The sequence below is a fragment of the Maylandia zebra genome, linkage group LG1, assembly GCF_041146795.1.
Source record: "Maylandia zebra isolate NMK-2024a linkage group LG1, Mzebra_GT3a, whole genome shotgun sequence".
In the NCBI taxonomy this organism is placed as follows: Eukaryota; Metazoa; Chordata; class Actinopteri; order Cichliformes; family Cichlidae; genus Maylandia; species Maylandia zebra.
In genome coordinates this window covers 39,150,312-39,164,802 of record NC_135167.1, presented here as the reverse complement: position 1 = coordinate 39,164,802, position 14,491 = coordinate 39,150,312, and the positions used below count along the sequence as shown (strand labels likewise).

Sequence of the window (14,491 nt, the reverse complement as noted above, 5' to 3'; positions counted from 1 at the left end):
ACAGACCACATAGCCTAAGCACATTAACCACCAGTTAAAGAATGAAACACTCAGATTGAGAAAGCTTGTGAAATTCCGCAGTGTACTAATCAACAATATGTTCAGATAAGATTTCACTGCATTGTTTTTTATTCATACTGTTTCAACAATGTGGTCAGAGACATGAATCCACACATTAACAGCACAGATCAGCTGATACTCGGTGGTTGATAAAGAGTCATTGCTGGTTCAGCTCATTGTTTATCAGGCAATCCCCTACCTTCCCATACAACAGCTGATCTGGAAAGAAATCACCTTTTAATCTCCATGCATCATCATCTGACCATCATTGATTGGGCCAGTTAATTATCTGCACCCAGTGAGAGGAAAGACGATGTCACGGTTGAAAAGGTTGCCCTGACCTGCTCTGCTAGACGGACGTGCTGCTGTGCATCTAAAATTCATTTGAGTTTTTCCCCCAGAACTTTTTCCACGTGTTAGTGTCTTCAAATGTGTTGAAGTTTCTGAAATTTTCAGACCTCATTACAGATTTCCTCAGAGGTTATGACCCTTGGTGCGGCTAAGCATTTCATGTGGAGCAATGAGCAAGTCCGAGTCGGACACAGACTTCAGCCAAATGTTTTAGTACTCTAGCTCACAGAGTTTCCAAGAGAGCTGAGCTCACTACAAGGAATGATCTCACTTTACTGGAGTGTGCTTCTGTGATTTAAAAACTACTGTTTTATTGGGAAATTATAAATGTTATTAATGCTTTTGCAAGTGGCAACCTTTAGATTCAATGACTGCAGTTCCTCTGTGTTCAAAAGCAGGTCAGCCCCCACAGTCTCATCAGTTATTCCTGTTAAACAGCATTAAAACTCTTGTTGACAGAGCGGTACAAGAAGGAGTCAGGGTCTCTGTGGATACTTTGCACCTTAAAATGCAAGGTCCACAACTAGTGGGTGACATCACAGTGGCTCCATTCATCTTATTTTAAATTTTTTTTATTTCTTCTTCTTTTTTTTTACAATGATAAATAAAAAGTAAGTGTTTAAATCCTCTGGCTGGCCTTTCTGTTCTGAGGTTCTCTCCAGGTAGTCCAGCTTTCTCCCACAGCCCAAAGACATGCCTATTCTGTAAACTGATGATGGTAAAGTGACTGTAGGTGTTAATGGTGTCTGCCTCTGTGCTACTCCTGTAATAGACTTGTGACCTGTCCAGGATGTACCCTGACTCATGCCTGATTGGAATAAGCTCCATCGCCCTGGCAAAGCTGAATTGGATAGTCACAATATAGTCTGAAGACGTTAAGGAAAACCACAGATGTTACAAACATTTACAAAAATTTGATGTGGCTCAGCATTTAAACAGTGAAGTCAATATGGAGGGTCCTTAAACCTGCATTCTGTCTAATGGCCAGCAGGAGGCAACTCCTCTGGTTAGAAAACCTTTATAAGAAAATAGTCCTGCTGCTCACTTGGGTTATTAGTTCAACCTTAAACATTTCTGTGATGCTTTTATGGTCTCAGTCTCGAGCTGAAGTTGAAATTAAACTGAAAACAATGTAAATGTGCTTTCTGTAAATTATTGTCATTTGCTGATTTACATATACGGTAAAGCCCTCAGAGCTGCTCACTCATTGTTTCCAGAGCTTAGAGCTTCAGTGGACACATTTTTAGGTGCACCTTGTGAGTATTAGCTTGGACTGCCTCGGTGCGGCAGAGATTCATCAAGGTACTGCAAACATTTCTCAGATTTTGATCCATATTGACATGATAACATCAAGAGATTTGTCAGCTCCACAGCAGTGATGTTAATCTCCCATTCCTCTGTGGAGGGATTTGGGTACAGTGAATTCCTTTAGTGTTCACGTAACCAGTTTGAGATGGTTTGAGCTGTGTGTCATGGCAGGTTATCTTGCTGGAAGCAGACATCAGAAGATGGGTGCACAAAACCCACAAAGGGACAGACACAAAAATACACAGTGGGTAATTTGTCTCCATTTATTTCTTAACAGATATGTAATCAGTCTCATCATAGATAACCAGCTGGAGCACACGCTCAGCAGTGACAGCAACACTCACAATGAATACAAACATTTCCACCAATCAAGCTGCTGATTATAAGAAAAAACATTGAAACATGCGTCCTCATATTTTAGACATCATACACACTATGATGTGTTTTCAATTCCCTGAATGGATTATGAATAATCTGACAGGTAACACAATTTAGTTTCACCTTTGACCTTTGTTCAGTAGTGAAGAAGTAACTTAAAAGACTGCTGGTGGTTTCCAGCTCCATCTGTTCACATTTTCAACTGTCGTTTTAATGCATCTTACCACCATGCCGGCTCTACCACTCTTAAATCAGTCAATTCAAAGTTGCAGCATTCAAGCCAGAACCATTTATACTGGTGCCTGAGGTTGCCTCCAACAAATTCCAGCTTGGGGCAAAAGGAGGAGTTCCCCACCGTGACGCCCGAGTCCTGAAGGATGGTGGGGTCAGATGTTCTTGCAGCAGGACTTCTTCTCTGTGTCTTCTGCTTTAGGGCTGTTCAGGGTAACTGCACTCATGGGGCCTCGGACCACTTCCTTACTGCTTACCTTCTTGTGAATCTCTAATGGCATGAAATTGATATATATATGATGGCGCAGAAAGAATGAAAAAGTAGAAAAGTGGTTAACAAAATAAAACACAGTAATACCATGGTTCTGGGCCGCACAAAAGTATAGAAGGCTATGATTAGAAATTTACTAATAACTGGCACGTCCACCATGATTTTCTATGCTATGTAATAAGCAGCGCTCAAACCTTTCAAAAATGTGGCTCCACCACTGTGCTTGACAGTTGGTCGGAGGTGTTTGTGCTCATATATTGAGTTTGATTTGGGTCGTCTGTCCAAAGCACATTGATCCAGAAAATGTGTGGTTTGTCCAGATGCAAGAGAAGAGGCTTTCTTTTGATTACTATTCCAAACAAGACACACTTATTCACTCTTGTTCTAATTGTACTGTCATGAACTTTAACCTTTAACATGCTAACTGAGGCCTGTAGTCTCAGAGGTAGCTTTTGGTCCTTTGTGGTTTCTCTTAGCATTGCATGATCTGATCTTGGGGTGAATTTGATGAGACCTATCCTCCTGGGATATCTGGTAACTGCCTTGAATTATTTCCACTGCACAATGATGGACTTTAAATTGTTTGTAAACGGGTTTATAGCCCTTCTCAGGAGTTGCTTCTCCAAAATGTCTTTCCTCCATGGCAGCTGAATGCTCCAGGCCTGCGAGCCTTTTATACAGGTGCTCACACTCGCCGATGATCAGCTGATAGCTGACAGCTGAAGTGCATTTGAGTAGCAACAACCTCTTAATTCCTATAAAAGCAGTACGGGTTAAGTTTTGTCAGTTCTGCTTATATTTACACTTTTGTCGTATAATGCTATCATTGTTCTTCACTGGCTTTTGTTTACTGTGTCTCTTTTCTTCTAATTGGGATCATTTTCATCCTTTTTTTATTGTATATTTAATGTATTCTTTTAGATTATTTAATCCCTTACCTTCCTGCTTTTCTTTTTCTTTATTAAATTTTTATTGTTACGTTTGTCTTCTGTAAAACATTTGCCTGTGAAAAGCATGATATAAATAGATATCACTGGATTTCCTGCTGTTTCTGGAACATATTCTATATTGGAAAGAGGAACTGACCACAGGAGTGGAAAAATTGGTAAGAGTAAGGGTAACAGATGCATAATTTATAGTAAATATTCACAAAATGTAGGAAAAGGAAAGGCAAGGAGAAATGGCATTCATTTATATCAGCAATATAAAAACACATGAAGCATGTGTAAACATAAATAAATATATATATTACCTGCTAAGACAGTGGTAAATGCTGCTTCTACATTTGTAGAATCCAAGGCTGAGGTTTCCAGGAAGAAAAGGCCTTTCTTCTCTGTATTAATAATGATACAAACATTCATGATTAAATTCACATCTGTGCTTATTTTATTTTTCACTTTTATCAAATTGTGTCTCTAGTTTTAACATTGGGGTGTTTGAAATGCGCTCTGTAATAACATTGCATACTCTAGCTTTAATCAAATAATAGGAAATTAGAGCCACAAAGAATGATTGAACAGGAATTTGACTTGATTTCATAGACACAGTAATAGTCTCCATAATTATCAGAAATTAAATTCTGCTGCAGTCCTGGATGTGAATAAAGCAAGCACAAAAGTGAAAACATAATCATTTTTCACAAAAGTTGATAACATTTCAAAAACATCAAAGATGTTTTGCTTTGGAAATGAAATGCAGGCGCAACATTTTTGAGTAACATTTCTTAGTCTTTATAATTCTCTGACATACGTCTTGGGGTTTGAAGCTGCATTTGAACATCATTATATGTTGGAAACATAGAATTTCACTCTGTATCAACATGTTCTTCTTTAAAATCTCAATCTCCTCTTCTTGCAAAAATCATATTTTTGCTTTTAGTTGTTGCTAAAAACAGGAAACATGCAGCTGACAGGTTCTGTGAAATCACAGAGATCCTTTCTGTACCTTTTCTCTCAAGTGAAATGCTGTTCTCAGTTTTGTTGGGGCAACACAAAAAAATTCCCATTAACGGTAAATAGAACAGAACACATGCACTAATTTCTAGGTTTAGCACTTGTTGACTTTGTACCTGCAAAGTCTTTGGCCTCCTCATTAGGCACTGATCTCTCTGACTCCAGGTCAGTCTTGTTGCCTACCAGCATTACCACAATGTGGGGGTCAGCATGTTCATAAAGCTCCTTTAGCCAGCGCTCCACACTCTTGTAGGTGAGGTGTTTGGTGATGTCATAGACCAGCAGGGCTCCAACAGCACCTCTGTAATACCTGTTAGGATGAGGCAGCCTTTACAGTTGCACACAGAAATCTTTACGCTTGAACTAAGCAGCTAAATGACAGCGATAATTATGAAGTGATTTAAAAAAAAAAAATCAGATTAAAAATCATCAGAGTGACATCGTGTTCATAAGGAGGGAGTAGATGGACATATGTACTCAAGTGCTTATGGTATTAGCTTCAGCTGTCGCCAGTATGGAAGCATAATAGGCAGCTCCTGCCGCCGTCCATTGAAAAAAATTAATTAATGACTTCTGATTGCTCTGAAGTTACGAACCAGTCAATACTTCCCCGACAATCACAATTCTGCTCTCCTCTTCCAGCAGCATAATTAATTCCACTTTAATAGGTTTTAGCTGCTTGTTACAGCACAAATGGGAAATTCCATGGGAGTGAGAATTTGCATACTGGAATAAGTTGGCCAGTAATTACTCAAAAAGCCACGCTGTCAGAAAAGAGCTAATCCAGTGGTGTAGCATATCCTCAGATTTCCCCGTGTCTTAAAAATAAAACGGACATGGTTCTATTGTTTTAAAACCCGTTTCCACACTCTTAATCCTTCTAGTTTAATTAGGGAAGAAAAAAAATACTGAATCAGTTGGAAGAGAGAAGCACTGAGTGTTCAAAGGAACATCACTGTCCTAACAAGTGGATTTTAAATGTGCCAGTTGGAAAGAAAATGGAGACAAGAATGTGCTTGTGGTTTTTCAGGTAATGCGGGAGGTAACCGAGGATCAGCACCTGTCCTCGTGGCTGTTTTGGCTGATAACAGCACCGCCTTAAGATGTCGACATACAGGTTTGCTCAACAACTAAGCAGCAGGAAAACAGGCATGTGGACTGCAAAAGCATTGTGCGTGTCGGTTTGCAGGTGTGCATAAAAGTCACACATTTTTAAGATGCATTCTTAATGAAGAACACATATTAGTGACAAAAGAAGATTGCAATGTGAACCATTATTTTATACCCACCAGTTTAGATTAATAAACTTGATTTAAGACAAGAGTTGCACATACTGATTGTTGATTTTAACAAACACTGATTGCAGCAGAGTTTTCTGCATGTGCTAGCATTCAGATAGAATGGCAACCTGCCCTGACCTATGAAAACTGGAGTCTCTAGTTCCCCCTATCCCATATGGACTGATACAATGACCTAGATAAAATAGGGTCATGCAAGATGACATGACTAGGTTACAGCCTCCTAATGTGGACTTTGTAGGTCTATAAAATGGGACTGTTGTATGACAACACTGATGTTGACAGACACCTTGTGCATAATGGTGAGACTGTGGTGACAGCTGACAAGAAGGCATTATGTGACATCCTGGAAAAAGAATGTAATGATTTTTTTCTGGACTGTAGCGTTATTCATTAGTGAATTTAGCTGTTTCAGCCCAACTACGCTGGCCAAGTGGGAAGCAAACTGTCAATACAGATCATCTGAGGGAGTTGCCTTTGTGTCCTGTTAAGCACAGGATTTTTGTCACGCCTGCTCCTGCACAAGGACACAGTTGGTATGCGTAGTTGAGTAGAAAGAAAGTAGTTCCTACAGGAACCTGATCAAAATGACGTAAAGCAAACATGAAGCCAGGGGGTCGGAGTTGGCCTGGCACAGACTTCGATCCGGCACACTGGATGTTCATAAGTTGTGCAGATTTTCCTACTGATAAAGACTTCCCCTGTAGCCATTTAGGCTATGCCAAAGTAATTAAATATTAGAGAAACAATTAAAGAAAGTGCTTTTCACTATCTACTATAGAAATTTGTGATTTTTTTACAACTCAACAGTTTAAAAAAGGACATTTTCTGTCAATTAACAAATGACAGAACATAACTTGTTCACAGTGAAGTTTTACTAACACGACATCTGCAGACTGGTTCTTGTTGACGTTGTATTTTGATAAGCAGGAATGAAAGTTCACATCCTGATTTGAACAATAACCCCTATTATGCATGTGCATTTTATAATTACAATATAATTACTGGGTAGTGAGCTACCATAACCTTCTGTAATTATTCTCATTTATTAGTGGGATATTAGTAGTATATACTCACGCAGATGTGATGGCCCGGTATCGCTCCAGCCCAGCAGTGTCCCAGATCTGAGCTTTGATGGTGAAGTTGTTGAGCAGCACTGTCCGTGTGCTGAACTCCACCCCGATGGTTGTGCGGCTGTCATGGTTAAATTCATTTTTGGTGAAGCGGGACAACAAATTGCTCTTTCCTACACCAGACTCTCCTATTAGAACCACTGCAGAGGACAGAGAGAAATTTTAATTAGACATTTCTTTTTTTGTTGAAAGCCTGCACTCAGCCATTGCAAAACTAACAAAGCCAATCCCCCGAGATCCACTTCATCCTTTACAACCATTTTTGTCTTATGCCTAGGTGTGTCTCCTGTAGTTGCTCCATAAATCCACAGTATTTGCTGTCTGACATTGGGCTAATTGCACAATCAGGAAATAACTTCATGGTGAAAGAGTTAATTATTTGAGCTAAAGCACGCAGAGGAAAGAATGCAGATAGAGGGCAAACAGAGTTAAACGCCTCTGCTTAGTTGTAGTTTGTGGGGTTTGAGTATATCTCAGTGTACACTGGACGAGAGGGTGGCTGTACAATCAGCTGCTTATTTGATTTATTAACAGCAGTAAATAAGTGTGACAGTTTATTTTTTCTTTCACAGTTTGGCTTTAGGCAGTGTTTTTATTTCTGAGTGAAGCTGTGCAGCACACAGATCCTAACCTTTTTCTGGGCCGTTCATTGTTCTTGGTGTGACTGATTAATATTTTTAAAATGTATTTTCTTTTAATGCGCTGCAGATTGTGTTTTTTTCTCCTTCATTTATAAATTCTGTGAAACACACGTTTCCCTCCTGGAAAACTGAAAGCCTTTGGGGTCTTTTTCTCTTTTCCACGAACAAGCCGTTGTTTTTGGAAATAAAACCATCTGCAAAGTTATTCCAAATCAGGTGGAACGAGTTCAACTGCTACTTCCTTTTTGCCAGAGCAACCTACCTACTGAGTAAACAGGAGAAGTAACACAGACACCCCCTGTGTACATGTCAGTGACTAATATTTGGGTTTCAGTTGTTAAGTAGCTGACTCAGAGAGAAAAAAGAGGCTTGGCTTAATTGACAAAGATAAAAAAGTATGACCACACAAAGAAAACAGAAAAAATGAGACCAGTGAATAACTGGATAAGATGAAGTTACATGTAACTGCTGTAGATTCAGTGAGCCAAGGTGTTATGACATCTTCAAAGCCATTAATTATGACATACTGTTTTTGATATTTGTTAACCCCATCTTGTTCCTAATCTCAGCTTCAGCTCATTATTAACGAGGAAATACAAGCCTGATGTCTATACTTCCTGCCCGGATGTGGCTCTAAAAAATGTAGTTTTTCTGTATCTTTATCTGTATTTATCTTTATCTAGATTAGTGTAAATAAATACTGAAGAGGCAAACAACTAGCCTGGCAATGTTGTCCCATAAAACTAAACCTACTCAGTGCATCAAATGTCATTTTGTAAAGAGTTTCTAAAGGTGTTTTAAGGGATAAATCAGTGAAATTTTAGATGTGGTAGTGAATAGATTTTTTGGATAGAGTCAGCTGGCAAGCAATTTCTGTCCATGCACATTATAAAAAAACATCAATGCAAGAAGTTATTCAGTGGTTTAGTGAAACTTTTAAGTTTGAGGTGAGCTAAAAACCCTACCAATGACAGAGATGGTTTACCTGGGCAACCAGAGCCTGGACCGACCGCTATAGTGACCAGCCGTCCACAACAAAGAAATGCGTGATGTCGGGGTGTACACATGTCCAAGAATAAGAGGATTCTACAAAAGTATTATTTATTTATTACATAAATAACTAGTGAGTCTATGATGTCCCAGTGAATATTAAAGTAAAAGTTACATTTTAATAATGTTTTAAAATTACTGCGCAAATAAGTTCCATGGAGCTCTACACAGACAGCTGCTGAGTGGTAAGTCTGCCTTTGGAAACAGGGATGTGAAGTAAACTGGGACTGTTGTCCCAGGAGGGCCATACCAGTAAGCTTATACAAGTTCAATTTAATAAATTTGGGCAGAATTGAGTTCAGCTTAGTGGTGCAGCCCTCCACAGCAGTCCCAGGCTCTCATATGGCTCCTTGGAAACATTAATTCCCCACCCCCGTTCATCAGTCTAACTATTACAAACGTGAAGAGCTTATTTCTCCCTGCAACTGCATGGAAAATTTAAATCAAGAATTCTCAAATAGCAAAAGATAAATTTTTTTGTGTATATGTGCAGTTACCGGGAAATCTAAAGTACTTAAAGATTTTTATCACGAGACTAAATTCAGCATTTGCCAGTTTAAACTCACATATGCTGAAAACTGTTATTTTTAGAGACAGACTCTCAGCAGGGTTGAAGATATTTAAAGTAAAGACGTGATCAGTTCTTCACCTTGATAGCAGTAAATTGTTGACTGCATGAACACGCTATTGGAGCTGTAGCAATGTTCCATTACCACGCTAAATGCTGAGAAAACAATCTCACCATAAGATCTAGTTCTTCGTAACTGTTCTTCATCATCAGGGTTGCCCATTAATGCAACGTGTTAATTTTCCACTTCCATCTGCTGAAAAAGCCGGTGTGATTTACAATGTCAGAGCAGTTACTAATTTAACTGTGGAGTGACACTTTTTTTTTAACTTATCTTCTTTTCTAAGTCTTGCGAAGGAACTTTGAACCTTGTCTAACATGGCCAACAGCTTTCAAAAATGTGAAAAAGAACTCCAACAAAACCAAACAACAACTGAGCAAAACTCCATCTGCTGTTTTGGATTTATTGAAAGCTGCAGAAAAGCAAATAAATTCTGGGAGATTGTTTTCTCCACACTGCTGTTTCCTTGAATCAACATCAGTCAGGGTTTGAAAATAATTTGTTTTCCTTTTTTTTAAACTCTCTGAGCCACAGGACATAAAAAGTGCTATTTTCCGCACCTTAACACCGGCTGAGTCCCATAAAATCTAAAAAGACAAATAAGTAAGCTGTGCCTATGTTTGACCTGAAGTCTGAGGTCCTGCTGAAGAATATTTTAGGTTATTGTTCACCAAGATAAGTGCGCTGCTTTTGCTCCCCCCTTTTCTCCTTGTCTACTGAGTAACTTCTAATCAAACAATGCCTCATGTTTCCATAGCAACACAGGACAAGCGGCCTTCAAGCATGTGGCCGGTCTGGTTTGATCCTCAGGAGGCCAAAAGCTTAAATTTTCACTTTCTTTGCTTTACTTTGCTGTCATGACCTTCAGGCCTGGAAATGTAGTTGGTGTAATGTACACAGTTCTGCTGCAGGTTGAAACTAAACACCTTAACGGGTGAATGTAGGGTTCACTTACAGCAGTGGGAGGAGCTTGTGGTCTGCTGGTCATCCCCCAGGAAACACTTCATTTGGGGAATTTTGCTGAAGTTTTATACACCAGTTAGGACCTTTTACATGTTTATGGTGGAAAGGCTTCTTTTTGTTTGTTTCTTTCTTTAAGAAAAATAAAAATCAGGCGTGAAGCTCTCTGGCATTCTGTACCATTGTCAAGTAATTATTCTCAGCTTTTCTATTTAATATTGTCCCTCCCGAGTTAGCACACATGTGGGTATGATTAACTCTTTGGTCCCTGTGAGAGCTGAGGCTTCTGTCCGATATCAGTTTTATTTTGTTTGAGCAGCAGCCTGTTTCAATATGCACGTAGAGCCAAACCTGCTGTCATTTCTAAACACCTGGACTTTATAGCTCAAATACGATTTTGCAGGATTTGTGTCCATGCTCAAAACTCTCTGCAGTTGCAAATGCTTTGGATGATTTTTATAAATCATTTACATTTCAACTGGCTTTAAATCTAAGGAGGACAGGCAACATTATCTTAAGATTAGTCAGCAACCTAGCAAAAACACTTCTGAACAAAGAGAAAAAACTATTGCATAACTTACTCTACTAACTACATTTTCCACAAAAGGTTCAGTAATAGCGCTTCCACCACCACATTATTTATTATATTTTATTAAGATGCCATGGTACACACCCTACAATGTTTCCTGTAACCCAAATATCATGTATACAGTGCATGTAGTGTTCTTTTCTTGTATATTGTTTTATTTACTTTTGCACCTCTGTAATCATAATTCTTAATTTTACTGGGGGACAAATGTGTGCGTGTCACCTCAACCCTGCCTTCAGATCTACAGTTATACTTAACAATACCAAAACCACATTAAATGTTCATAATGGCATCCTACATGTTCATTTGAAAGAGTCAATATTAGTATGTACATAAGCCTGCTAATTAATTTTAATATCTAATTACCAATTCAATTTTATTTAAATTTATACAGCAAAGCATTTTAGGCAAAATGAAGAGACAGGAACACCAAATTTGGCGCTATATAAATAAAACTGAATTGAATTGAACACTAATACAATACCTCCTTTTCCAAAAATCTGCTCAAACTGATTTCACTGATTAGTTTCTTTGAGCTATCGTTGGATGGATTGAGGCCTGCACACATGCTGAAAAAGGCCTCTAGTTTTGGTTTGGTAGATTTGGTTTCCTGGGAAGTTTGTTAACGTTTATCAGCCAGAGAAACATCCCTTCACTGTCAAGATCAATACTGCAATAACGAGTGTCCATTAGAAGCAAAACTTCCAGGGAAAAATGATTTTTAAAACCTCATTTTGGTGAGAGCTCTTTTCAGAAACACAAAAACTTGGTGGTGATGTGCTGCTCTCGCTCCTCGTGCATGCAGTAATTTGTCCTACAGCAGGATGTATGATGGTTTACAGTGTCTGGATGGTGACCACTGGTTGCACACTACTTATTATGAGGCACAGTTAGATACTTTTAGTGCACTATTTAGGGTATAATGATACTTGGTGAATATCTGAAGATACACCCACGTTTGCTAACACCTTAGGCCAATTAACCAATTGACTAACATGTCTTTGGACTTTGGCAGAAATCTGGGGAACCTGGAAAAATCTCAATACAGACCAGCAGGTTCACACCCAGATCACTGATGCAGTCAGGCGGCAGCACAAACCACCGTGCTACCCCTTTGTAAGAGTTACTATGAGTCACATTTGCATCTCATTGCCTGTAGGCCTTTTTCACAACAGATTATTTGTCTTGTCAAAGCAGGAAAAGCACAGGTATGGATTTCACTACACCAACAATGACCCCAGCTTCATTAAGTGTTTCAGTAAACTGGTCCAGTGAGCCAGCATTCACAGTGCTGAGGCTCTCCTTAAGCAGAAGACAGGAGTCATTAATGTGATGAATTCACTTGTGGCTGCGTGCTGATAAATTAAAATGTTTGGTGTGAAAACACTGTGGAAGGAGTAGCCAACACACGCCTGCATGCTTTGGTTACAATAAAGCCCCCTTTGTCCTGTGAAGTGTTTAAAGATTAAAGTCTTTATCATACCGACAGAGTTTTTGTGGCAAAGCTGTGTCGTGATTTTTAAGATTCTTTTTCGGTTGTTCTGATTTTATCTGGGAATATGGACACAGAGCGTTAGGACATACACCACAATGCTCTATAATCCACAATAATACCATTTGCTGGGTGAGTCTGTGTGTGATCCCAGTGCCTTTGGAGGCAAATGTAGACCTGAGGTAGGGGGTCGGTGTGTGGACAATGAATAGTTGCTGTAGCATCTAAATAAATAAAAAGCCTGCTATTATGACTTGTCCTGCCTATTATACTGAAGTACAAGGTGAAGTATATTTTGCACTGTAGTGTTCTGCAGTCGTGTCCATCTGGCCACAAAAAGCGTGGGCGTCTGCAGGGCTTCGTGTTCACTAGCTGATTCGGACTCTCACATTCATGGAAGTGGAAACTCACACTAGCATGACAGTACGTTTCAGACTGGGTTTTTTTTTTCTTTTTTTGGATATGATGTCACAGAGAGTGGGTTGCTCTTTCTGGCTGTGGATGCAGGAGACCCACTGTGCTGTTCCACCCTCCTCCGAGAGGGGAGACGTTCAGAAAAAAATGTATTAAAGCTAAAACTGAGGGGCTGATCCAAGGCCCAAGCATGACTCATGCAAAGCTACTTTAATTCCAAGAATAAAGATGAGCTCATTAAGAGAAATTCAGCACCTTAAGCAGCAGGATATTAGTTTTTCCATTAATTGGGAGTCTGTGAAAGTAGACGGTATCAAAAGTTGGAATAAATGAAGTCAGTGTGTATGGAAATGACTTAAGCAAAAAAAAAAAGAGAAAAAGTTCTCTGCCCATAGCAACAGCCCCAACTTCCTGAATGTAAATTTTCAATGTAAATTTGAATCCACAGACTGTATATAAAAGATGGCTACAGGCATGGTGAGGTCACCCACTGGTTTTCCATTCTGCTTTTCCAAGCTTCTACATTAGCGCTTTGGTCTGGCTGTTAGTTGTCTTCATTATTATTAATATTATTATTATAGCCCCGGTTGTGTCCACTTGGTTGAAACGTGCTGGTCCTTAAATGCTACCATGTGGAAAAGCACGATAGAGCAAATACTTCCTCTGTTGTGCAGACTGAATTCTAAATAAAATTATTAAAATGTGCTATCAAAGCTAAAGCGGGTGATTTTTTTAATAACAGAAAATAATTTGTTTACAGTGAAGATTTACTAACGTGACATCTGCAGACTGGCTCTTGTTGACACTCTAGCTTGACAAGCAGGAATGAAAGTTCACATCCTGATTTAAACAATGGCCCCTATTATGCATGTCCGCCCACAGAAACAATATGCTGAAATGATGATATCACTACAGTACTGCTCGGCTTTGTTGTATTTCACCTGGAGCAAATATTTCAAACAGCTGACTGAGCTGCATCCAGAGACCTACTGTACGTGCACACTGTCGTGCATCACTGTGTACCGTTTATTACTGATCTGTGGCATTCTGTTGACACACAATCATGCATACTCCTCTGCTCTTGTTCCTGGAAACTGCCAAGTTAATCATAAACAAGGAAGTATAATTAGAGTCCAACTGGACATTACTGTGTGATACCTTTCTGACACTTTGGGAATATGCCTGGTGATTGACTAAAGCGTGCAGAAGGATATTTACTCACCCTTAAAGACAAAGTTGTAAGCCTCATCTGACCCCATGTTTTGTCCATTCAGTGTTGCCTCCTCCCAGTTTACAGCAGTCTGATCACAGGATGTAAGATGACACTGAGCAGAGACCAAAATCAGCTTGACTTCAGGGAAGAAACTGGCAGCAAAAAAGGTTTTAACACGAGTGGCAGTCAACAGCTTTCCTGACCTTCACATCCTTCCCCTCCCGTGTGAGTTAAGAGAAGGCTGACTTGTTTAAACAGGACATGTGGAGCGTATCCAGGTCGTTCTCCTGCAGCAGGCGGGGCCTGAGTCAGGAAAAGGCAGAGCAGCAGTGGAGGTGTGTCCAAATAATGGAGTCACTGCAGGGCAGGTTGGACAGGTGGGGCCAGTGGCAGGTACAGCAGAGGCGGACTCTCAAACGCCTCCTGGTGGAGGAGACGGCTCCAGGAAGCGAAAACTGCCCTTTAAGAATTTGTCATTAAAACTAATTCCAGGGATTAGTTTTAGTTTTTTCCAGGGAAAT

The 14,491-nt window shown here is 39.6% G+C and overlaps 1 protein-coding gene across 1 annotated transcript; it reads right to left on the bottom strand.

Annotated features, from left to right (window-relative positions):
* Nucleotides 1-1,968: 1,968 nt before the first annotated feature.
* On the bottom strand, nucleotides 1,969-14,285 carry LOC143419406 (ras-related protein Rab-25-like). The gene is made up of 6 exons (XM_076885973.1): nucleotides 14,174-14,285; nucleotides 13,980-14,082; nucleotides 6,927-7,122; nucleotides 4,668-4,861; nucleotides 3,852-3,932; nucleotides 1,969-2,599 (listed from the first exon to the last, which is right to left on the bottom strand). The coding sequence occupies exons 2-6, from the start codon at nucleotides 14,014-14,016 to the stop codon at nucleotides 2,484-2,486; spliced, it is 624 nt and encodes a 207-aa protein (XP_076742088.1). The 5' UTR covers nucleotides 14,017-14,082; nucleotides 14,174-14,285; the 3' UTR covers nucleotides 1,969-2,483.
* Between the last annotated feature and the right edge of the window lie 206 nt (nucleotides 14,286-14,491).

Coding starts and splice junctions, on each gene's coding strand:
- LOC143419406 (XM_076885973.1), bottom strand. CDS start 14,016: ATGGGGTCAGATGAGGCTTACAACTTTGTCTTTAAGG. Junction 4,862..6,926: donor TACCGGGCCATCACATCTGC/GTGAGTATATAC, acceptor TCATCCTAACAG/GTATTACAGAGGTGCTGTTG. Junction 3,933..4,667: donor GGAGGCCAAAGACTTTGCAG/GTACAAAGTCAA, acceptor TTATTAATACAG/AGAAGAAAGGCCTTTTCTTC.